This window comes from Falco naumanni, chromosome 3 (assembly GCF_017639655.2).
Source record: "Falco naumanni isolate bFalNau1 chromosome 3, bFalNau1.pat, whole genome shotgun sequence".
NCBI lineage: Eukaryota > Metazoa > Chordata > Aves > Falconiformes > Falconidae > Falco > Falco naumanni.
This window is the reverse complement of record NC_054056.1, coordinates 19,463,783-19,488,116: the sequence shown is the minus strand read 5'-3', so window position 1 is coordinate 19,488,116 and position 24,334 is coordinate 19,463,783. Positions and strand designations below refer to the sequence as shown.

Here is a 24,334-nt window from a genome sequence, read left to right as displayed (position 1 = left end):
TAATGTAAGTGAAACCTGTACTTTGTGTCAAAATTGTATCAGATCTTTCCTTAGCTTTACAGCCATATTTTTTTCCATGTTCCTGCCATGGCAGTCCTTCATTTAGAAGACATCCTGGTAAATATGCACTGTGGAAGGCTAATACAAAAATAATATCTGAAAAGCAGAATCAGAGAATTGGGTATTTGTTGGCATTGCTATAATCTCTTTATAGGAAAGCACTTGTATAGTAGTATGTATTGTTGGTTTCCAGGCATCTAATTTATTATTCCTATATGTCAAAAAAGTGGGCAAGTTGAATATGTTCAGTAGCCTGAGACGATGCAATTGTTACTTTACGTGCAGTGAAAACATGCCTTGTTTAACAGCATTTCTGTTTAAGGGAAACCTAGTATTCCCAAAGTTCAGTCATCTCAAAAAGTAAAATGAACCTAAAAACTATTTACGGAGGCTTTATGAAATCTTTTTTCCAGCTGTAACTATTCTCAAAACTAAACTCAAAAACTCAAATGAATATGATAATAATAATGCAATAATTTCTGTGACTTGTTTTAGTTATTTTCAAATGGTGGCCTGCTAAAGTTAACCCTTCAAAGCAGGGTGTCCTAATATGTAGTATTGCTTTTTTTTAAAAAATAGATTTGTAGCATTATATTGGCAGATAAAGCAGTTGTTTATTTTAGCCAGATTCATTGTTAGTGGACTCATTTCTTTTGATAGTTTGTTTCTAAAATAATTTGAGAATTAACTACTATGGAGGTAGAGAGAAGGGCTTTTTTACCCAAGTGACTCAAATTGGTAATAGATTTTGTTCAGTAATTGGAGTTCCAGTTCGCAATTCTAAGTACACTGATGAATGAACTATTGCAGTTGTTGGCTCTCAAAGACCAATTTATACCAGTTATATAGTTCATGCTGCCTACAAAGTAAATTTCATTTGCCCACGCCTTCTAAAGCTGTAAGCAACAAGGTTTACTTAAACCTTGTATTGACCAATTGTCCAAATGAAACTTCTATTAACAGCTGTAAAATTCATGTTATTCCTGTCCCAGTGGCTAAGTGTGTACTTTTCTAAATACAAATTGAACTCCTCGGAGCCTTTTTAACAACACTGGTACGTGTAATTGAGATACTGGGAAATCGTCACTAAACAGTTGCTCCCCATTGTGGGTTCTGTTTGTACATGTAATAAAAGCTGTATGATTCAAGTATCCCTGATACGCGTAAATAACCCTGATGCATTGTATGTTTCCAGATTTACATACGTGGTGTTTGGCCTCTTCAGTAGGAAGGGCAGCTCAAACTGAACGTGGGTGTGCATGTGTCTGAGGGCAGCGCCCTCTCGTTTGGTTCAGTGGATCACACTGTAGATACTTTTAGAAGGTTGTTTCTCTGGGTTTTTTTTGTTAACGGCATGTCTGCTTAGTGAAATGTTGGTTTAGGACACCTGTTTACTGATTCATCTTTCTACTGCTGTAAGCCCTTGCTTACACTAAATCAGTTTTTCCATCCAATTTCTATTTTATGTTAAAGTAAAAAAACATTCGTGTGCTTAGCGATGCTAATGAATACCTTTTTCTTACTTAAGCATTGATGTTCAAAGAGTTCTTGCAGGGGTAGGTTGACAGGGTAATAGCACATTGATTTTTCTTTTCTTTTTTTTCTCTGTTATGAAGACAGAGGACTAACAATGTAGAAGACAAACTTAGATAATTTCAAAAAGTACATGACCATAAAACAAAACAAACTTACCTGCACAGCTCTGGAGTTTTTTAGGAGGGAGCAACTTCTCTAAAGCACTTCTATGTGAGAAATGTATCCCCAGCAAAGCTGACAGAAGACACCTTTCGCAGTACACCTCCGTAACAGGTCCGGAGGAGTTAAAGCTCTTCTGCGCCCTGTCTGCCAGCTTCACGTGAAGTTAGTTTCCATTGTCCTCCATGGATTTTGGTGTTACACGCAGTCAGGGCATGGAAGTGAGCGTGTGTCTTTGAGCTTGTGGGAAGGATCATGTCTGGTCCTTAAATAATGGCAAAAGTTAATTCCTTTCCTCTTCTCCCCTCATCTGAACATCCTATCAACAAACAATAGATGAGCTAAATCGGTGTTCTGTGAAAATGCGTAAGATAGTTTTATTTGTTCTCAGGGCATCATCTGTGTCTTGGCTGAGCTTATTTTGAAATAGATGTGCAGAACAGGGATTTACACGGAACTTCTGGAGTTTCTCTTCTGTCTGAGGCTCCTATGTGGTCTTGATAAATTAGGAAGCCATTTCATCAGTTCTGAAAAAGCAAGAGAAAATACACATCTGTAAAAAGCGAATGAAAGGTAGCCATGCTTCTTAACCCAGGTGTTACCAGCTGGAGCCCAAGGAGTGCTCTAGAGCATCACGTCAGTGTGCACTGGCCTGACCAGTATTCCGACCTTTTGCTTACAGCTTCTGTGCAGAATCATGGAAGTAGTCTCTTCTGGTTTTGGCCTTGGCTGGCTTTTGTTTAAATTTGGGTCCTTTTTCCCCCATTCCCTTAAGAACTTTTTCCTTTAATTTCTCTTATATTGCAGCTCTAGGCTGTCACCTCAGTCTCTTTATTTACTTTGGGAATATATCTAAATTTTTTTTTTTTTTTCATTTTTGTACCAGTAGAAATCTCACAGAACCGATTCTTTTGAGTTTAGTTCATTCATCTGCTGTCATAAACTCTTTTCCTATGGTACAGCCCTATTTAGTATAATTTTTTCCAGTGTAGCATCTTGTCAGATGTTTAAAAATCTGCGTTAATGCAAACCCTGTTGCAGGTAGCTGTTGATATTTTGGAAAAATACATATGGAAATGTGAGCACTAAAAATTTTTGTTCGTTTATGAGTAGAATCTCTGGTCTGGGGCTAATTATACAGATGTTTTCTTGGCTAAGTCTTCTATTTTAGTAGAGAGAATGTTGAGTCATTTTTATATATATATTTTTATTTTTTTTTTTTGCTTCATGTTTCCTGTTGGAGAATTACCTGTTTGAAGCAATGGCTGTGTTCACTTCAGGCTGGCTGGCTTAATTTTATGTTGCCAGTGAAGGGCATGGCATTATGTCTTGTGACTCCTTTTCAAAAACTCACCTTCCTTGTTCTGGCACGAACAGCCATACGGACAGTCAGATTAGGGAGCTGATGCCTGACCCTGTCCAAAATAGATATGCCAGTAAAAGGAACATAGCAAGAATTTTTAACGGTGAGATTGGGGTGGGGAAGGTATCTCTTCCAGTGATGCACCTAACCTCATGTGCGTTCTTCCCCTTTCCTACAGAAGTTGGTGGGGGTGGTTGTGCTGCATCCTGTCAGGTAGGAGTAGGGCTAGGAAAGGTCAGATTGAGGTGGTACGTGGGTTCATTGGAGGATTACGTATTTTGTCTCAAAGGTCTCTGTCATTGTCTGAAAAAAAAGTAGTTTTGAAACCTTTTAAATGGCTGCTTGAAATTTGTCATCATCCTTGGCCAACTGTATTACAAATTCAGGACTGAGAGTAGGAAATATTCAGTTATTATTTCACTGCTCATCTTTCCCTTTTTCTCTGCACATGCAAGAGCTGTAGAGTAATTTTCTTTAATAGGAACTGTAGACAGTTTGAACCTCCATGGTCAATACTGCACATGACTTCAAAACCAGCCTGAATGTGAGGCTTGAATGCAATACTGAACTGCACTATTCTGGTAATTAACTTAATTCAGAATTTAAAGAACAATAAACATACAGCCACCAAATGAAATTCAACCCAGCAGACCTTAAGTGGAAACATCATCAGCTGGACGAAGAACCTGTTGTATGTCAAACTTCTGCTGCTAGGGTGATTGATTTCATTTACCCCAAAATATGTATCGTTCTGTTAGCTGTAATAGCGTCAGAAACATTGCAGAATCATTTCTTCTTACCACTGACCGAGTCTTGTTCAAGAATCGATGTCCTTGTCCGTTCCCTGCTATATCTATCCCTACAGTCTCTCTCAAGGGCAGAAATAAAAATGTGAAGCAGAGAAACTCATTATTTATAAATGCACTTTTTAGTTTCATTTGAGTAACTTACGACAAATAAAAAGTAAGGTTAAGTCCTCAGCCATCCAGGTATGGAAGGTGTGGTATCTGGTACATTGAATGAATGGTGGAAAGCTGGAAATGTTAGATGAGGGTGTAAAGACATTAAAGGATCATAATGAAATAAGAAGCTGCTAACTGATCGGCCAAGCTGTTCTGTTGGTGAGCCTGGCAAGAGTGGAAAGAGCTATAGCTCGTTAGATGTTTTCCTATTTTGGATGACCTGCAAGAAGGCATTTCACAAATTCTTGTAGCAGGTAGACCTCTGACAAGTGACTTGTTCCTGGCTGTGTTGGCAGCCCTCCGTAATCACTGCAGGGCTTTTGATTTCTTCTTGTAGTATGGAAGAGTCTCATGTCTTAAAATCTGCTCACTGAAGACTAAACTGAGGCAGATAAAAGATGTTCCTCACGTAGTATCCTGTGTGCAACAGTAGCCAGAAGCAGGCTGCTGGGAAAGAGAATACAACTAGAGTAAGGAGGTGGTAACACTTTCTCATTCTGTCTCTCATGATCTGAGAACTTCCTGAGTCAGAGCTGGTTTCTGTGAGTAATCTGCAATGAATTTTCCTTCTTTAAATTTACCTGGTCTCGCCTTGAACCTTTAAGCATTCAAATAGGAAGAAGTTGTACGAGTTACAAATTTTTATGGAGAGCAATTGCCGGTTGTTTCAGTTTTGCTGGCTGTATTTAGGGCTTCTTTGTCTGGGTGCCCATTTCATAGACGCCTGTCGTGTTCCTTATTAGAGTTCAGGTTTATTTAGCCATACCAAGTGTGGAAGCCACACTGACCACCCTTGTTGCCCTGTTTAAATTAATCATAGGTGATTTAAATTAAATGTACATTTAAATTAAATCATAGGTGTTTTTTCTATAGCTATTTTGTCCTGAAGTCTTTCTTTAGTCTTATCTAAAGTTACAATTATGAAGGTATGCAAGGATACAGCAGCGAACGTTTCTTTGACTTCTACAGCTTTTCTGTATCTCTAATTCTGTACATGAATTCTGTGCTAATGGCTAGTTAAAACACAATGCTCCTGTCAAAATTCAAATTCTTTCTTCATGCTGTAATTCAACATAATGCAAAAATGACTACTTCCGTTTGATTGCAGTTTTACTAAGTGGTAGCTGGGAAATTATCTCTTTCAGTGTTTGCGGGGAGCTATTTGGAGTCCCACTGAGGACAACAGGTATTCGGTATGGAACTTCTGAGGGCAAAATACAAATGCTTTTTCATTTGTTGAGACTAATTGCATCGCAAGTCCTATCACTGTATCTTGATTGTGAAAGACAGACCCATTCATTTCCATGAGGTTGCAGCCTTTGACTGAAACACGGGACCTATGTGGTCAGCTCTGTTTATGTGCACCATCCCATTACGTGCCTGCCCGGGACACCTCTGACAAGCTCAGCATGATTTGTTCTTCGATGTACAGCAGTGAGTCCTGATACACATTTTTCCTTGTTGTCCTGATGTGGATAGTTTTTGGATAACGTTAATTTTCGGTAGCTGGTGCAATGCTGTGCTTTGGAGGGCAGTGTTGATAACCCACTGATGGTTTTGGTTGATGCTGGGTGATGTTTATACCAAGTCAAGGACTTCTGGATTTCTCAAGCCCTGCCAGCAAGAAGGTTGGGGGGGCACGGGACTAGGGAGGGGACACGGTCAGGACAGCTGACCCCAGCTGGCCAAAGGGGTATTCCATACCATGGGACGTCATGCTGAGTATATAAAGTGTGTGTGTGTAGGGGGGGTGTTGGCTCGGGGGATGTCACTGCTGGGGGGCTGGCTGGGCATCATTCAGCTGGGGTGGGCAGTTATATTCTGCATACTTTTGGGGGTTTTGGTTGGGTTTTTTTCCCTTCCCTTCCCATTTTATTCCTTTCTCCCTTCTCCCTCCTTTTCATTAAAAATGTTATTTTTGTTGTTGTTATTTTATTTTATTCCAATTATTAAATTGTTTAAATCTCAACCCACAAGTTTTGCCTTGTTCCCAATTCTTGTCCCCATCCTGCTGTGGATGGGGGAGTAAGTGAGCAGCTGCATGGTACCTACTTGCTGGCTGGGGTTAAACCAGGATGCTTGTACACCTATACATCATTTTCAGTTGACCTAGTGATGCAGTGAGAAACTTCACAAATTTCTTTTTAAGAATAGTTGAGCAGAATTTCCTGGTTTTTTTGCGGTATATGATGTTATGCAGAACTGTAATAAGCAAGTTGAAACACTTTGAATTATGCAGAATATTTGTGGATGATAAAAAGTAGCCAAGGTGTGTTGCTGGGAACAAGCTGTGCAGATCATGGCAAGTCATGAAGTTAAGATTCCTGTTTGGTGCCCAGCCCATCACGGGGGTTGAAGGTAGCAGCCTTCCACTCTGGTCACAGCTGGCTCATCAGCATTGTCCGTGTGGAAGAATTTCAGGGAAGTTGTCCTGTTAGGGTCAGTAATCCGTGAAAAAACCCTAACAGGAATGAAAAAGTTCCATATTTCTTTTCAAGTCACATATGACCAGTTCGTGTCCTACTTCTAGCCTTGTAGAAACAGGTTCTGAAACCTCTTGTTACTTTCCTTAGGGAAGCTTACCACTGGACGTGGCTGTCTTTCGGCATTCCAGTGTAGGTGCCGATGTCCCCGGGGACAGCCATTCCCCAAACAGCTGCACTTATATTTTGACTATATTACTAGCATCTTCCACTGGAAAAACTAGTATTCTTGAATAGGTCCGACTTAAACTTCTATACACTGCTTAATTAGGCTCTCAGAAGGCTGAAATAATTACAGAATCTGAATAACCCAGGTACAATAGCAAATCAAACCAGGAATCTAAGCATTATGAAGTTAGGAAAAATATAAACAAAAATTAGGCTGTGGATGTACCCCATCAGAGGCATCTCAGAAATAAGTTACTGTTACAAAGGTGATTGATAATTGCTACAAATTATACTTTTTTGAGCTAGATCAGAGGACTCTTCTTGTATTTAATTTCTCAATGTTCAAGACTTCATCTCTTAATAGTACTACCAATAACTTTGAATATCGCGATAGCTGCTGATCCTGTTTTACCTTCAGAGATACATTTTCAGTTCTCTAGAACGGAACATTCCTTGGCCTGTCGATATGGAGTACTTCCACTGTTATGTAGCAGTATCTGGGCATTCACTTCTGCTCGTTAGTACTCCCCCACTTCTGAGAACTCCTACATGATATCATGTTGCTCCATTAGAGTGGGCTTGCGGTTGCTGTTGTCTCAAACTTCATCTATTTTAATTGTTAGGTGTATGGCAAATAATTCTTGGAAGAATTCATTCCTTAGATAAGAATCAAAAAATATTTCTTCTTTTTCTTAATGAAAGATAAATCTTGCAGAACATCGATGATCTTGACAGAATTTTTACTTCCTGTATGAGTCTTGGTTCATAACTTGTGGTTTGCTTCTTACAGCTAATTCCATGTCCTCCTCCTGTTCCCCTCTGATTTTTGACAGAACACCTCTATGCCTTTTAAACAATGGCTTTGCTTCACTTAGAGAGGAAGAGCTATAGTTCCTTGCTATGTAGGGATCTTTTGAGGTACACACAGAAACGCATCTGTTTGGTTTGAGGTTTCTCTTTTTGGGGAAGAGAGCTTCCTAAGCATCTCACCCTGTGCTTGGTGGTGGTTTCCAAATAGAGATGAAAAATGGACATAGGTTTTGATTATTGACATTATGTAGATTTTGGTGTATGTTTTGGTAAATCAGTGGTCCCTCCTTTCCTGCAAAATGTTCAGCACAGTCTGTAGTTCAAGCAAATACACTTGATTGTCCTACCTTCTAAAGTTTCCTTTGGTTGTAAACAGCACATTTCACAGCTGCTAATGAGTAACAAATCTGTACATGCTCCAAACTGATTATGAGAGATTAAGTCTGTTTACAATCTGTGGGCTTTTATTGCTTGGGAGGAGAAGAGGGGAGGGGAAAAAAGGAAAGTTTAAAATAATCACAGAAGCAATTTCCTGTTGAAGTATTTTTCCATGGGATATGTATTTTGTAAGTATGTGGTAAGACAATGCAAGTGTGCATTTCTTTTTAAAAGTCTGAGTATTCTTCTCTGAAGTTGATACATGTCGCTTGGATTGCAAAATGATGGTGACCATGACTTACTGTATGAGTTACAGATTATTTAAATTGTCATAGAGAACAGGCTATTAATTTTTAGGGGTTAGTGTTCATCACTCACTTTAACTGTTTGGTATAGCAAACTGTTCTGCAGTTTGATATATTCTTTTCCTCAGATATGTTCCTTTTAAAACATTATTGACTGTAGTTCTTTGAGTATCTTTGGGTTTAAGTAATATGAACATCAGTCAGTATTTCACTTTTGGGAAGTTATTTTTGTGTATGTGTACAGACAAAGTATGTGCAATGAATACTATCTTGCAGTAATTGAAACAAGGATGCAGAAATCCTGTGAAAGTTACTTGAACGGCTTGGCATTGTTCTTAACTAGGACTACTTGTGATGTTGATTTACTTATTTGCTGTTCATATTTTTAACAGGAAGACAGTGATCCAGCAGTTCATGAAAGCCTAAGCATAGAAAATACATTATGGGCAAGCACTGTTGTTGCTTCAGGTAAGTGTTGCAATAACAAAGCTGATAATGTAGCTAAAAACATCTGTGGAAGCGTATCTTTATTTTTACAACATGAAATATTAATGGCTTTAAAAAATGTTTTTGTCTTTCATGATTTTAATCTCTTGCTCCTCTGTTGTGTGCTTTCCCATTGGTTTCATCATGCTACTCATAATGTTTTCGTATCTTTTTAATCCTCCTTAATAGTTGTGGGGTTTTTTTACTTAATTTTGCTGTTTCAGTAGTGCTGTCCCTTGTACCCCACTAAAGTCACCGAACCTTTTTGTTTTAATTAAAACTTCAGGTTGTAAAGCACTCCATTCAGCTCACAGTGGGTACAGTCCTGAAAAGCAAGGGTGGGTGTGCATGTTAGGAGTTTTGCTTTTATGTTTACTCCATGCTGCGGGTGACGTTTGCACAAAATCTTAATCAGAAAGTACAGATTTGTTTTACGGTTATGTAATTTTAAGATAATGGGTTCTAAATATTAGTAATGTTTTGTATGTGTCTCAGATACTGTAAGGAGGTCATGTTATCTAAATGCTGTATTCAGGCTTTAAGCCATCTTAGCTTTTCTTTTTTAGGAGCAGAAAATTGTTTTCTTCTGGTTTTGCCCTGTGTAAGAAAACTCAAACGGAGTGTGGCAAGAAGGGCTGTGGCAAGTCTGCACAGAAGCAGAGAGGAATGGTTTCTGAGAATGAGCCTAGGGCTTAGGATAGGGGATAGAACAACTGGAAGTATGAGCCATGAGGAGGAGGGGTATGGAGGTGGCAGGAAGGATGTAAAAAAGGGTCTGCACCTAACCTGTAGGTTGGTCCCTGCTGTAAAGGCTTCTGGCACCAGTGGGGGGGCTGCTGGAGGGCTGGGGGAGGGGGCTGGGGCGGCGGAGGTGGCAGAGGGCTCCGTGAGCCAGCACTCCTTTGCAGAGGCTGACCGTAGTCGTGCTCTTTGGTGCTCAGTGTTGTTTGGGTTGGTTGCACTGGGAAAACACTTGCTCTCAAACTGTTCCATCAAACAGGCAATGGCTAAAATTGTCCTCAGTTTTTTAACACAAGTAGCCAAGATCTAGAACTGTGTGTAAAAAGATGCTGCTCATGGATTACAAAATTCAGTGCTGTGTACATTTCAGTTTGCTTTTCCACAGATTTATATATGGGGGGAAAGTACACCAAAGATACACGTTCGCAAAGTCAGTAATTCTGAATCAATAATTTTGACTTTTAATTGAAAACCGTTTATGTTTTCATTTCCAGGGTACATGATGTGATTTTGTGTAGAAGTGTGGCTAATGTCTGAAGCCTCTCAATCTGCCATCTAAAGTTGGCACCTATGTTAATGGAAATGGTGCTTCTCAAAATTTATGCCTTAGTGTATGTTGGGTTTTTTTGAGGGGTCTTGTGAAGGCTTAATTGTTTATGAAGGACTTAAGTTATGTTGTTAATGATGGCAGCAGAAGAACACAGGAGAGGATAATTCTGTTGTTGGAGCATGGTTTTGAATAGTGGAATAAGACTCTAAGGGGAGACTGGACAACTCAATACAAAATAAAAATACTGGATGGCTCTTCAAGACTGCAGCCCCTTCTGAAGAGAAAAATGACGTGATCAAGTACTTGAAATGGTGTCATGGTGTGCATACAGAAGCTGGTTGAATTAAGATAGCAGAGAGGAATAATTTCCTTTGGTAACTGATTTGTGACATTAATCTTAATCTAAACTTTGGGGTATCATTCATTCCACTTATGTCATCTCATGTATTAACTGCAATTTAGTACTGTGCTAGTGTGCTCCTCACACGCAAGTACTGCACTTACCACGCATATGCGATTTCTGTTTGGATATTGCCTTGTTCCATATGGCATTGTAAATCCAGATCTTATGAATTGCTCAGCACCTCTGTGGAGGTTATTTCACCATTTGACAGGATTAGGCCTTTGATGAAGAGCAGGAGTTATTGCCTTCAGTCCTTTGCTTATCTAATAAGGAATGTATAAGGTCTTAGAGGTGCACTGTGCATATAGTCATGGAGGAGGCCATAAGGCAAAACAATTAACAGGTGGTTAAGATGTTCTAGATTTGATTGACAACTGATATTTGACTGTTTTCATCTGACTTCCCAGTTGAATGTACATAGTTTATCTTAGCATCAAGTATCCTACCTTATTAAATTTGAATTTTTATAGTGTGATTTTTTTTAAAATTAGACTTCATAATTAAATTTCCAGGATTTGTGACAACTGAAAATCTTGTTGATAAGACAATTCTCCCTGGCTAACTGCATTATAGACACCCAGAAACTGCCTTGCTCAAAGCCTGCCAGGGCAGGGTGTCAGCGGTAGATGCTGCAGGCCCTCCGGCATCCCTGGCCTGGCACGGCCTGGCACACGCTGTTGCTGCCTGTGTGGGTCAGTGGGAGATGCTGCCCGCGCCCCGGCTCTGCAGGCAGGTACCGCTCGGGTTCCAGGAGAGCGAAGCACGTGGCAGTCTGAGTGCTGTTCTGCTCTGCAGGTGGCTGCCTCACCTCAGCCACGCTCATGTCTGCGTGCATTCCCCTTACTGCCTCGACGCACAGTGCTCTTACATGCAGGCATTTTTCACCCCAAAGTATATGATGTCTGTGTGCAAGCCCCATCTTTTGTTACTTTGCCACTTCGATTCAAGAAGGTAGGTTTGTAGCCTGTGCCTGGATGGTGTGGGGTAGAGTTCTGCGCTGCAGCGCTGCCTGTACATCTCCATTTCCCTTCAGACTCTCGGTGTGGCAGCCCTTAAGCCATCCTACCCTGGCTTCCTCCAGTGCACTCCAAGCAGCCTGGACAGTATGTGTTATTCAGCCAAGCAAATGTGTGGTCTGTTGCTCCTGGGACGATGCTATGCCTTGGCGACACCTCGGGGGTTGATACAGAGTGTTCTGGGTCAACCCCACTGTTGCCTTGGCCTGTTACTGACTGATGCTGTCAGTCTCAGGGATGAAAACAGGGAGCCACATCACTGATGTCCACGAAAGGAATATGTAGCCAAGTTGCAGATACAAAGCCTCACTTAATTTTAAAAAAGGACAGTTGTTGGGTGAAGGGTTCTCCTTCCCATTTTCCTCCTTCCAGCAGTTAAATAGATACTGAATTTCCTGGTATTCCCTTTGACATATTGCACAAACCACATTGCACCAGCTGGGAGAGACACATGCTGTTGCTATTTGTCAAGGTGATACAGAGGTTCAAGGTCAGGCTGGAAAAGTGTTCAGGGAATTATGTGGGGAACACCTTCAGAAAACTCGAGCTGTGGTTGCTGATGTCCTGGCAGTTCTAGAGGAGAGAGACCACAAATCAATCACCTTGCAGATCAGTAACAGTCAATGTAAGTGAATGAAGGTTTCAAGGAATCTTAGCAGCTACCTGTTGAATGCAGGTAACCAAAGCTCATGAAAAAATCAGAACACTACGATAATGGATTCTACAGCAAAAATAAAAAAAAGGATGTATTGCAAGTGCAGTACAAGTAACAAGAAAAATATTTGTTATAATTTAGAACTATTTTTCTTTTCTTTTTGTATTTTGGGAACTAATAAATTGGTTCAACAAAATCATGTAGCATCAGACAACTTAAGAATAAACTATTCCATAGCTTTTTTTATATCAACAGATAAAGTTTGGGAGAGTGAGATTCCTCAAATTTATACATTTGGAAGGTGTTTACTATCCTTGGTTTCAGTACATCTCCTTACCCTTTAGAATAACCATAAGCTAAATGGAAAAGAAAAAACCTACCATTTTGTCACACCTAATATATATTATATGTGCAGATGTTCTAGTCTCAGAATTGATAGTTTGGGTAGCTGCTGCTGCCAGATGTGAAGTGTTTTCTGCCACTTGCTGGACAGCCCTGACAGCACTGGGGACTGTGCACAGTGTCCATCCTGACCACAGAAAGTGCAAAGACTAATTTGCCGGGATCACGCTGGAAGCATCTGCTGGAGTGGAAATCAAAAGCCCCTCAAGTCCAAAGCATGCGGCTGTCCTTTTGTTACTCTTTAATAAGTGAGATAGCAAAAAACATTCTGAGTTTTTTCACTTACAGGCAACATCCCAGTGAGTTTCAGAAACGTAGCGGTGAGGTATGGAGTCTGTGCACCATTCTTAGTGTCTGTGTTATTGCTGTGGAGTTAGTAGTAGTGCCTGAAGGGGGAAGGAAGGTGTGGTTAGTGAAACCCTGAAAAAATGCTATCGCTGATGGAACAGTTTTAAGTATGAAGAAATAATTTAAACCACCAAGTATCTGAAAACCTCTTAATTTATTTTTTTTTGTTTTATATTTTATTTTTATTTCATAAAATAAAAAAAATAGTTTATCTTTAATTAAATTCCTTCTCTTCCTGATCGTTTGTGTTTGTGACATCACTGATTTGCTTTCAGAAAGGGAGAGGGAAACGTCAGCAGTTGCATTTTAAAAAGCCTCAGAAGGTCCCCTACAGTATGGGTGTATCTGTCTGCTCCCCATTTACTGTAATCATCAGTGTGGTTCAAACTCTAAACAAGATAATGCAGTTTTGAGACCCCTGCTGAGATATCTATTAAGAGGACATTTGTATTAATGGAATTTTCGTTTCGGCAGGTGTCAGTCTTGAAAAGTCACTTTAGATAAAATCAGGACAATTTGTATAACTGCACAGCTGTAAAAGGCACTGTTTTGTGCCAAGTCCTACATGTGATTTTAATTAATTTGAGCGCTCTGTTTTTACATAGCCTACATCGTGCGTGGGAGATACTACAAATTAATATGATCACAGCCCGGATTCAGAGTATGCCAGATCGTGTGTGTTAACTCTGCACAGGTCCTCTTGTAGCTCTTTTCCAGCTCACATGTTTATTCTGGTGTTATCTCCTGTAACTTCTCTCTCCTTTGTTAACCACTTTGCCCTTGCTTATCAGTAGTTGCCCAGTTTACACAGGAGCCAGTTTTCAGAGAGGCCCATACATAAAAATACTTGAGTCGTTGCTTTTAACAAGCCCGAGGTCCGTCTGGCCGTGCTTCCCAGAGCCCCCACGTTGGATTCGGTTCTGGCTACTGTGGCCACAGTGACGTTCATTGCAAGTATGCGTCGTGTGCGTCTTTCTTCCCAGCTGGCATCAAGCTTAGATTTGCTGAGAGTAACGAGAGGTAATGGTGGGTAAAACCCCCTCCAGAGCACCAGAACTGTCCCTGCTGCAACCGCTGTGGGACAGCACTGTAGTTGGGCTCAGAGTGCTCTGCATTGATGGAACTCAGGTCTGAGGAGCCCTCGATTCAGCAGTGATGCTGTGCTGGTAACTAACAGCCCCAGAAGTTTAAAATCAAAGATCTACGCCTCAGCAAAAGAAGCAGCTCAGATCTAGGCAAAACTATGATCAAAATGCAGTAGTCGGAATGGACGTTACCTGACTTTCACCTCTGAAGCCAGCTTTTCAGGGAGCAAAATACAAGACAGCTTGTTTCCCTGAGCCGCGACAGCCGGGCAGGCGATGCCAAGTGGAAAGGTGCCAGCTGGAAGGGAGAAGTCCAGGTCTGCCTGAGCTGAGCTGACCTGTGGGGCTGCTGAGGCTGGGGGTGCAGGAGGGGGTTCCTGCAGGGTATCGGCCAATGCGTTCTGGCCGCTGGGTAGGGCTCGACTCAGAGCATCACTCCAAAGTGAAGGGCCCCAAAGGGATGTAGGCATCGGCTGGACACCAGCAGAGAGCGGTCAGACGTGATGGATCAATGACTGTTCTTTTACGAAAGTCAGGAGGAATTTTGGGGTTTGTTGGGGGCGTGTTACTAATACCCTAATCTGCACATTGCACTGCACTGCAGTGAAACAGTCAGCAGAGGCTGGCTTTGGGAAAAATGTTATGTCAAGGGAAGTCTTCAGAAAAAGCTTTTGTATGGAGAAATAATACAAAAACTAATTTTTAATTGTCCAGATGTAATGTATAATCACTTTTTCGTGTGTGGATGCAAAGTTTTCACTTGCATTCTCATTTTGGACTAAATGAAACTTCTTTTCTGTAATGCCAACATCTCTAACTGCCATCCTCTTTTTTCTTTGTGTGCGCCTTCCGTTTCTCATGACCTGTTTAGACCTCAAGGGTGGTGGTGGCAGATCTTGCACATGGTCCTGATTGCCAGTGACTTAATGTCAGACAAATGTGTAATACTTCTACAGTTTTACAATTTTCTGAGCAGGGTGTTCCAGACAAGTTATGTTAATTATTTCTTTATAGTGTTAAGACAACATAAAATACCACATTATCAGTTGTTCTGCCATAAAGCCATTTCAGGTGACTTGAAAAAGTAATAGAAATAAGGGTTTTGTCCTGTGCTAGAAAATACAACAGTGTCTTATTAATAAAAACTTGAATTTATATTTAATATAAAAAATTTAGTGATGCTGAAGCCCAGTTTTCCCATACTATTCAGTAAAAATTGACTGAAAGATAATTGGAACTGGCAAATCATTTTTATAAGTTAATGAACAGGATAATATTTTTGTATGGGATTCTATCAGAGTAGTTAATTGAGTGAACTAGTTTTTACATCATTATAAATGACTGGCAATTTGTATGGTGCATTCAGCACCATTGTACTCGTTTTGTATTCCTCGAAGTTATCCACACTCCGTGTAAACTTCTTAAAACAGTTGGAGACAATTTTATGTCCAAATGTAAGTTCTTAAATAGTTACATTGGAAGTATTGTTTTCTTAAAAAGGAGTAAAGCATGTTGTCATGTTTATGGATGTTAATTAAAGAAGTTATAATGAACCTTCATAGTCAATTCTGAAAAACAACACTGATACTATGTATGTTACGTAAATGGGCTTTTTAATACAATGGATATGTTTGAGGGACTGTAAATTACTGCAAGTTTTAATTCAGACAAATCTTGTCTGAACTACTTGAGATGTCTGTTTTACTTTTTGTTTGTTTGCTTTTCAGGAACTGTAATTGGTGTTGTCATTTACACAGGCAAGGAGACTCGAAGTGTAATGAACACGTCCAATCCAAAGAATAAGGTAAGTTAGCCTCATTGGGGCATTTCCTACTTGGTTCTCATGAAAATAGCTGTACCTAAACCCAAAAATCTTGCTCTGTTGTGTGTGCTGAACTGGCTTGACCATTGGTATGAGAAGTGAATTGTGCCTCAGTCTCTTTTTGGAAGTAAAATTATTCTTCCTTTAGCTTGGAGTGTTACAGGTACTAATGGAAATACTTGTCTTCAAAGTATAAACGTGCATCTTCAGACTGTCGTGCTTCTGTCTCACAGCTAAATATCCATTCCCACTTCACTTCTCTCTGATTATTTTACTGTAAAGTGTTTGGCCAAAGCTACACAGTAGTTGTAAGGGATGTCTATGACAGACTACTGAAATTTACTCGGGCTCCCAGAGAAGCAGAGCAAGATAACTGAGGTGCACTCGGTACCCAGAATGCTCTTCCGGGGATTTTTGTAAGCAATGAAAACATTCTCAAGAGATTTGTCTGTTGAAAAGATACCAGAAGTTTGAGTGCTTCCCTTTGTACAAGGTTCTTTCAGTTCAAAACAAAGCAAATAGCTCTTCATTTCGTTGGTAATGTTTCTAATGTGAGTTGGGGAGGGCCTTCAATTATCAAGAAATGAAACTTCAGTTGTAGGCTGTATCTTACAACCTAGACCTGTGTTTAGTAGGAAGATAATTATATTAAGAAAGGAAAAAAATCTTGCAAGAGGTTTAGAAAACAGTCAATTGTGACAGGTTGCCATTTTCACGCCATTCATAATAAGTTGCTCTGAGTAGGATCATCAGGAATGAAATGATAATACAAATTGCTTGAAGCAGTTATTGCAGTCCCCTGAGTGTATTGATTTGTGTTTCTAATAAAGAGATGCTTTTAAATGTCTCATTGACAGAGACAGGTGATATGTACCATTATGTGGATTAAAGATGGCCTTTTATTATTTTAATCTTTGTAACATACTTTTTTAAAATAAGAGTAAAATGTAACCAGAATGTTCATGGTGCATGATTATTTTCTGTTCCATCTGATACAAAGATGAGCCCTTTACAAACAGAATCTTTCTCGTAAGAATTCTGAACAGCTTCTGAATAATAAATAATTCTCATAGGTGTTTAAAATGAAATTATTTAATATATTAGGTAGAGGAATATGCGTAAATGTAACACACTATCCAAATTCAACAGATTCTGGGGGTGTATTGGATAAGGGCTTCTTAAATTATTTTTTTATTTATGAGTATTTCACACAGAAACTATGATAAAGGGTGAAAACATTTGTGGCTAATATTTCCTTCATGTCTTCAAAATTACTATTATTAGTTTCTCCAAATTTTCATCAGCAAAAGATTAAGTAGCAGATAAAACTACAAAAAATAGATCCAGCAGTGTGTTGACAAGCTGCAGCATGGTTTCTACTCTTATGGCAATACGTGTACCACCTTTGCTTGCATGAGTGTTACAGCTGCTAACAATTAAATGTGTTGTTTTTTGAGACAAGCTGGGAACCTAAATAAACTTAATCATTTTCATGAAGCACTAAAAAGCAAAATATTACATGCATACATGCACATGCATAAACTAACAGCCACATCCAAATAATACGATCTGGCATATATTGCACTGTCAGTATATGAACACTATCACAAACTGTCAGGGTTGGAAGGGACCTTTAGACACCATCTGGTCTAAGGCTCTGCTGGAGCAGGGTCACCTCGAGCAGGTTGCTTGGAGTCGCGTCCAGACAGGTTTGAATGTCTCCAGAGGAGCCTCCGCAGCCTCTCTGGGCAGCCTGTCCCAGTGATGGAGCACTGGGCTCCAGGGAAAGAAGTTCTTCCTCCTCTTCAGGTGGAACTTCTTGTGTTGCAGTTTGTGCCCATTGCCCCTTGTCCTGTCACTGGGCACCACTAGAAAGAGCCCGGCCCCGTCCTCCTGACACCTCAGGTATTTGTAGGCATTGACAGGGTCCCCTCTCAGCCTCCTCTTCTCCAGGCTGAACAGCCCCAGCTCCCTCAGCCCTTCCCCCTCAGGGAGATGCTCCAGCCCCTCATCACCTTCACAGCCTCAGCTGGACCCTCCCCAGTAGCTCCCTGTCTCCTGAACCGGGGCGCCCAGCACTGGACCCAGCACTCCAGATGTGCCTCACCAGGGCAGAGCAGAGGGGCAGCATCCCCTCCCTCGACCTGCTGGCCACACTCCTCCTCACGCCCCCCAGGGTCCCACTGGCCCCTTGGCCACCAGGTCACGCTGCTGGCCCAGGGGCAACGTGCTGCCCCCCAGCCCTCCCAGGCCCTTCCCCGCAGAGCTGCCCCCCAGCAGGCCAGCCCAGCCCGTGCTGGTGCGTGGGGCTGTCGCTGCCCAGGGGCAGGACCCGACACTGGCTGTGGTTGGACTCCATGGGGCTCCTCTGCCGACCCCCCAGCCTGCTGGGCCACCAGCCGCTCCTCGGTTCGGTACCACCAGCAAACGTGCCGGGGGCCGCTCTGCGCCTCAGCCTGATCGCCGGTAAGCTGCACGGGCTGGACCAGCACGGACCCTGGGGAACGCCACCAGCCACGGGCCTCCAGCCAGGCTCTGCGCCGCTGATCGCAGCCCTCTGAGCTCCACCGTTCAGCCAGTGGTCAAACCACCTCACTGTCCGCTCGTCTGACCCACCCTTCCTGAGCTTACTGGGGAGGGTGTTGTGGGAGACAATGCCAAAAGCCTTGCTGAGGTCAAGGTAGACAACAACCCCCACCACTCTCCCCTCGCCTACCCAGCCAGTCATTCCATCACAGAAGGCTGTCAGGTTGGCCAGGCATGATTTCCTCTTGGTGAATCCATGTTGACTGTTCCTGATGATCTTCTTATCCTCCACGTGCTTTGAGATGACCTCCAGGATTAGCTATTCCATCACTATCTAAAATAATTAGCTCAGGAGCAATTCAGGGGAGGTTTAGACTGGACATGAAGAAGCATTTCTTTACCAAGAGGGTGCTCAAACCCTGGAACAAGCTTTTTGGAGAGGTGGTCGATGCACTGTGCCGGTCAGTGTTTGAGGTGTTTGGACAGTGCTCTTAATAACATGCTTGGTCTCAATAACATAATTGGTCAGGTGGTTGGACTAGATGATCATTGTATGTATTTTCCAACTGAAATAGTCTATTCTAATTAGAAATCATGCTTTTAAATAGCATGTTATCTGGCACTAATAAAACCAGGTGATGTTTGTGGAAGTAAACTGTACTCATTCATTGTCCAAAGGCCTTTCAAGGAGTCATTGACCCATTAAGATGGTCAGTGTTCTGAATATGTATATTCATTTGTTCCATGGAGGTGCTTAGTTCTTTGTACCATAGTTAGATACCTATCAGCTACTAAATATGAAAAATAAGGCTTAATATAGTATATGTAAAGTTACCAGCTTTAAATGCCTCTGCCTTGGTAGTTGCTGTATAGAATATTTCTAAAATTTAAAAATTAATCTTACACTGAGCAGGTGAAGACTTTCTCTAGAGCCTATTTTCTACATCAAGTGCATCAACGCTGTGTCAGCTGTCACGTTATTCTGTAAATGTGTAAATGAGTCCTGTGTGTACCAATTGCCCAACAATAATATTGGCATGAGATTTTTCTCTCTGTGGACTGAACATCCTTGTTTAAAGCAGTAGCTAACAAGTAACATGACCATAAGGGTGGGTTTGGAAACTGAAAGCAGAAAAACACTTAAGGCTGTTACAGATGAGTAAGTGACAAAATGCGGTACTGCAGCATGAAAAGTGGTTGTCAATGTTTTTTAACATGTAGTTTTAACTCCACCTGTTGTGGAGTTAGCATCTCGCTGGCTGTGCATCTCCTGCCGCGGGGCGAGGTTGGTTTGTGTCCGTCCCGTAGGGCCTGCAGGTGGTAGGTACTCTGGGTAGCTGGCCTTGCGACAGGTGGACAGGCACTACTTGGGTTGTTCCTGCTCAGTGTACTTGGCAGGGGGAATCTTCCCATGTTTTCTCAAGCTTGACAATAAGGGTTACCTGTTGGATAGGGTTTGTAGCATTGGAGCCCAAAGGAGGGCAAAGGGAGTCTGAAACTGTCCTTGAAATTAGAAGATACATTATAGTTGAGGGATGAAAGATTTGAACATTTAATAAAAAAATAAATTTGCACCTAACTGTTCTGGAAACAGAATTGAAATTAAATTAATTGTTATATTGCTGCAAACTGGAGAGGAGGTAAGCCTGCCCTCCTTCTGCTTTAGGGAAGAACTGTGCCAAATACTATTTGGAACTGGTTTTAAGCAGCACGCTGTCTCTCTTGCTCTTTAAAAACAATAATAATATTCTAGAGATTATCCTGTAAAATGTGTTGATGTGCTGTGTTGGGAGTATGGTTCAGCGATGCTTGTGTCTTCAGGCCTTGGGAGAAGGCAAACACTGAGATGTGTCCTTTTCAATTTATGTTGCCAAACTGAAACTCCTATGTCCAGAAATAAGCCAGAAATACACAGGCTTGACTTTTTTATCGTTCCTCTCTTCACTGAAATACAGGTAGATGCTTCAGTTGTATTTCTTGCTGGAGTATAACGTTACTGCTGTACTTTGTGCTATAAACTGGGCCTTTCCAATGGCAAATCTTTAGGTTTTCTGCTTTTTTGACTAAACCAGTATTAAAATTCAGAGACGCAGACCTGCTCTACAAACACTGAGCAGGAGACTAAAACTGAAGTAAGTTTGAGCAAACTTACACATGGAGAAGCTGTGAAATATATGTAACTGCTCACGCATGTGGTTTATCTGTGTGTTAAACTTAGAAGGATTTATTGTGTTTGCTGAAGTATTTAGTCATTCAAGCAACAATTTCTTAACTTAAAGTCAACACTTGGTTGTTTTATTACAATTATAAAAATTGTTTCATTGCCTAAGGATGCAGACACGGTCTGAAAAACACAAAGATAGAAGAGAATTTTCTTAATGGATCAATTCAATATGTTTTTAATTCCAAACAATATAAAGAAAAAATATTTCTGAAAAGGTTTAATTTCAGTCTAAAATGATGTATGGTCTTTGCTTTAGATAAATGTAGAAATGGGAACATCAACGTTGTTATAGTGTAATGACTGTCTGTATTTTACCTCATTGGCAGTCACATCAGCCTACTCAGGAATGCAGTTCCAGCCTTAAAAAAAAAAAAACCAGATTGAATTGTGCTCCTCACAATGCTGTAATCAGTAATCAATCCTATTTGGATAGATATTCTTAAACCTTGGCTTTCTGGATGAAGTTGGACTTGTCAATGCTAAAGGTCATTTATAGGTGTTAATTAACCAGGAGGGAAATTAACAAACTAAGGTTATTTATTTATTTTGCCTGGCATTTTACAGTATTCTCATTCTTGCCTAGTTAAAGTGCATAATAGGGTTTTTTTTGTCATCTGAATTTAGAATTCTCTTGCAGTTCTGGTCTTCATAGAAAGCAAGATTGTTAGCACAGCTCTTCTGCAGATGTCACCCATTTCTATCAGTGGCAACAGATTTTGGGGGTAAAGTGAAAAAAACACAATGTGCTTGGAGGGAGACAGAAATAAATTCAAGGCAGTGTATTTTGTGTGCTAAGATTGAGACATTAAAATTACTTGGACCATGCAGTATATATAGATATACACTTAGAATGTACATAATGCATCAAAATGAGTATGAATTATCTGAAATAGAACTTCTGAGAAATCACTAGCCTCTGTGGAGGAGCTGTGGCATGTAATCTGCCTAGTGTGCTTCAGATTAGGACAGAAATAGTTTTTATGTTGCTAATCCTTACAATCAGCATTGAAAACACTTGGGTTTTTTTTGTCTTATATTATTGAATTCTACATCTGCCATTACATTTTAACATCAGAAGTAAAACTTCATAGTAACCATGCAGTGTTCATCGAAATAGTAATGCTGGTTTTTCCCTAATCCTTAACTAGTCTGAAGTCAGATACGACATGTCTTGTGGTTGGCGATTTGCTGATTTTGTAAATGTTGGTTGGTTGGTTGGTTGTTTCTAAACTAAAATCTAAGAACTGGTATTTTTTTGTGTGTGTGTGTTGCTCATGGTTATTTGAAAATGACCTCACTGGTGAGCCTTGAAGTAACGAAAAAATATTTATATTCTGGTAAACTGAGATACCTCCCTCTCTCCTCCCATAAAACTTCTCTTCCTGGTGTTTTGTGACCAAACTTCTCTGCGTTTAAAAGGCTTCTCAATGCTTATCCTTCTCTCTCACCCACTCTATGAGAAGAATTTTTGAAAAATATTTCCTAAAAAGGGACACCCCCACATCCACTTCTTTATTTGGAGTGAAATAGAGTGGCTGGAGTACATCCACGTGTTCCCAGGAACTCGTATTATGTCCCCGTTTACCCGTGCAGCACAGCATCCTCAGTACCCCAAATTCACGCTTCTCCTGCACTGACAGGCTCTTTTGAACATCCTTAAATCTGGTTGCCACCATCTTGTAGTTCATTAGTAAGCCATGCGTAGCTGTGCCACCTCCAGGGGTGGCATGCCCCAGTCGGACGTGCCTTTCTGTTCCCGAGTACCTGTGCTAACGTTAGCAGCTGCTGCACTGTGCCGCCGGCCGCCTCCACAGGGGTGGCATCCCATCGTGAGCCTGCATGCGGCCCAGGGCGAGGGAAGGACATGCTCCGTGAGACGCCCCGTCAGGTCGCACAAACAAGAATCTGCTGTTACCCGGAGCTTCAGAAAGGCCCCAGAAAGGCAGTGGATGTGTCCTGCTGCTGTGCTGTTATGCGAGGGGCCAGTAACTTCACTTGCATGTTCTTCTTATTAAATTGATAATTTGATGTTTATAATCTATTTCAGAAGAATGGCTTTCTATGGCTGTGTGGCCTGTAGGGCCTCGGATAAAAGCAGGACCTTGAAAACTGTTACGTAGCTCTTAATGACAAATTTCATGGATTCAAAGAAGAAAAGGGTTTATAGCACTTTTTATTGGAGTATGGTCTGCTGTGCATAATCCTCCTAAAAACTCCTCTTTGTGTGGAATGAAATTGAGAAAGCTGTCACCTACGGGTAGTAAGTAGTCCCCAAACTTAGTTTGTCCCCTGTACCCAGAGCTCCTGTCCCAGGAAGTGCTTAACCACCAGCTCCCCTTGAAGTACGCAGATCCCTCCTGGTGGGTAGGAGAAGTGTTGGGATGAGGCCAGGAAGAAATACAAGTGATGTGGTATTGGTGCTTTTCTCTCCATGTGCTCTCATCTCTGAGCGAGGGAAGGAAAGCAGCAAAAGATGGAAAATAGAGTAGCATCTCCCAAGGACCAGAATGTCTCCAGCAGTTCAGTCATAGGTAAAGGAAGTGGACACAAGCAGTCTTTCCCAAAAAGTTGGGAAAGAAAGGGCTAAACAGCAGAGGAGCTGCCCTTGTTCTTCCAAAACTGGGATCAGAATATAGGAACACTGATGCTTGGGAATGGCCAGCTGTGTTTTGGCAAACCAAAAGCAAAATTTGTGTCCTCTCTGAGACAGAAAGAATATCCACCTATTGTCGTTACCAGGAACTCCGTTCACTGAAATAGCAAAAGTGTGGAAGTAGTGATTTCAACCCTCAGATGACTAGTATGGAAAAAGGATAGTTCCACATAAAGGAACTGAGGTTTTCAGTTTTCTTTCATATATAGAAAACTGGAAGAATACTAGATTTATACCAGTGTATTAGAACACTGAGAAAACAGTAAGACTGAAAGTATTGATTGACGACTTTGCGTATGCAGACTGCTGCCTCCAGTGCTGCTCATCACTTGCGGGACTTCACTTCCTCGCCTGCGTTGCTCCTCACTGCTTGGTCACCGTTCAGAGTTAACCGTGCCATTGGCAAAGCGTGACTGCTGGGAGGCGGAGAGGGTGGGGGCAAGGGGCACTGTGCCTGCTAGGCCTTGAAGCGTCCTCAAGCTGCGCCGCCTTCGCCCCGCTCTGCCGGGCTCCACGTGAGCTGTGCTGGGGCCACCGCGGTGCTGGGGCCGTGGAAGCAGGCTGTTACCTGCTTGCCTGCGTTAGGGTTACGCTCCGTGTAGCCGGAGCTTGTTAATAAGAACAATGTACCACGTTTGGTGCTGATTTTTTTGGGGGGGAGGGGGGGTTCGTACTGCATGGCTTTTCTTGGAAGTCTCAAACCTTTAATTTCATTGTTGAATTGCTCCACATGCTTTCCTTTGTACAGACACACTCAGACATTCCTGAAACTTTCAGTTCTAAAAGCTTTGATTCTGCAGCTATGTAGAAAGCCAGGTGTTCTTAATATCTTTATTTAACAACTCTTAGTGATTATTAGAAATGCCTATATAATTTTTCTTTTTGATAACTTCCCATAATTTGTACAATTCTTTCCCTATTTTTCCAAATTTGCTCAACTTTTCCCAATACGGAAAGGAATTCTATAAGGAGGAACATAGGGATTACTTTTTGTAGTGTGCATGTTCAAAGTATATTAATTTTTTTGAATTATTGTGAAAAAGGGATGTCTTAAGTGTCAGAACCTGGGATCTTCCTGAGACCTGCACAGCAATCTTGAAATAGACACTCGTCTGATGCTCACGTCTCACTGGGATGCCCTACAGGCGTTGTGGTTCAGCTGGCCATAGCCGCCCTTTCGTGTAGGAGCAAGCACAGAG

At 41.3% G+C, this 24,334-nt stretch overlaps 1 protein-coding gene across 2 annotated transcripts in view; it reads left to right on the top strand.

Annotated features, from left to right (window-relative positions):
• The window catches only part of ATP9B (ATPase phospholipid transporting 9B (putative)), a 167,961-nt gene that overhangs the window by 76,558 nt on the left and 67,069 nt on the right, over positions 1–24,334 (top strand). For both annotated transcript variants that reach the window (XM_040585542.1, XM_040585541.1), the window contains exons 10-11: positions 8,617–8,692; positions 15,638–15,714. In XM_040585542.1, coding sequence (XP_040441476.1) covers positions 8,617–8,692; positions 15,638–15,714 — 153 coding nt within the window. The remainder of the gene's footprint in view (positions 1–8,616; positions 8,693–15,637; positions 15,715–24,334) is intronic.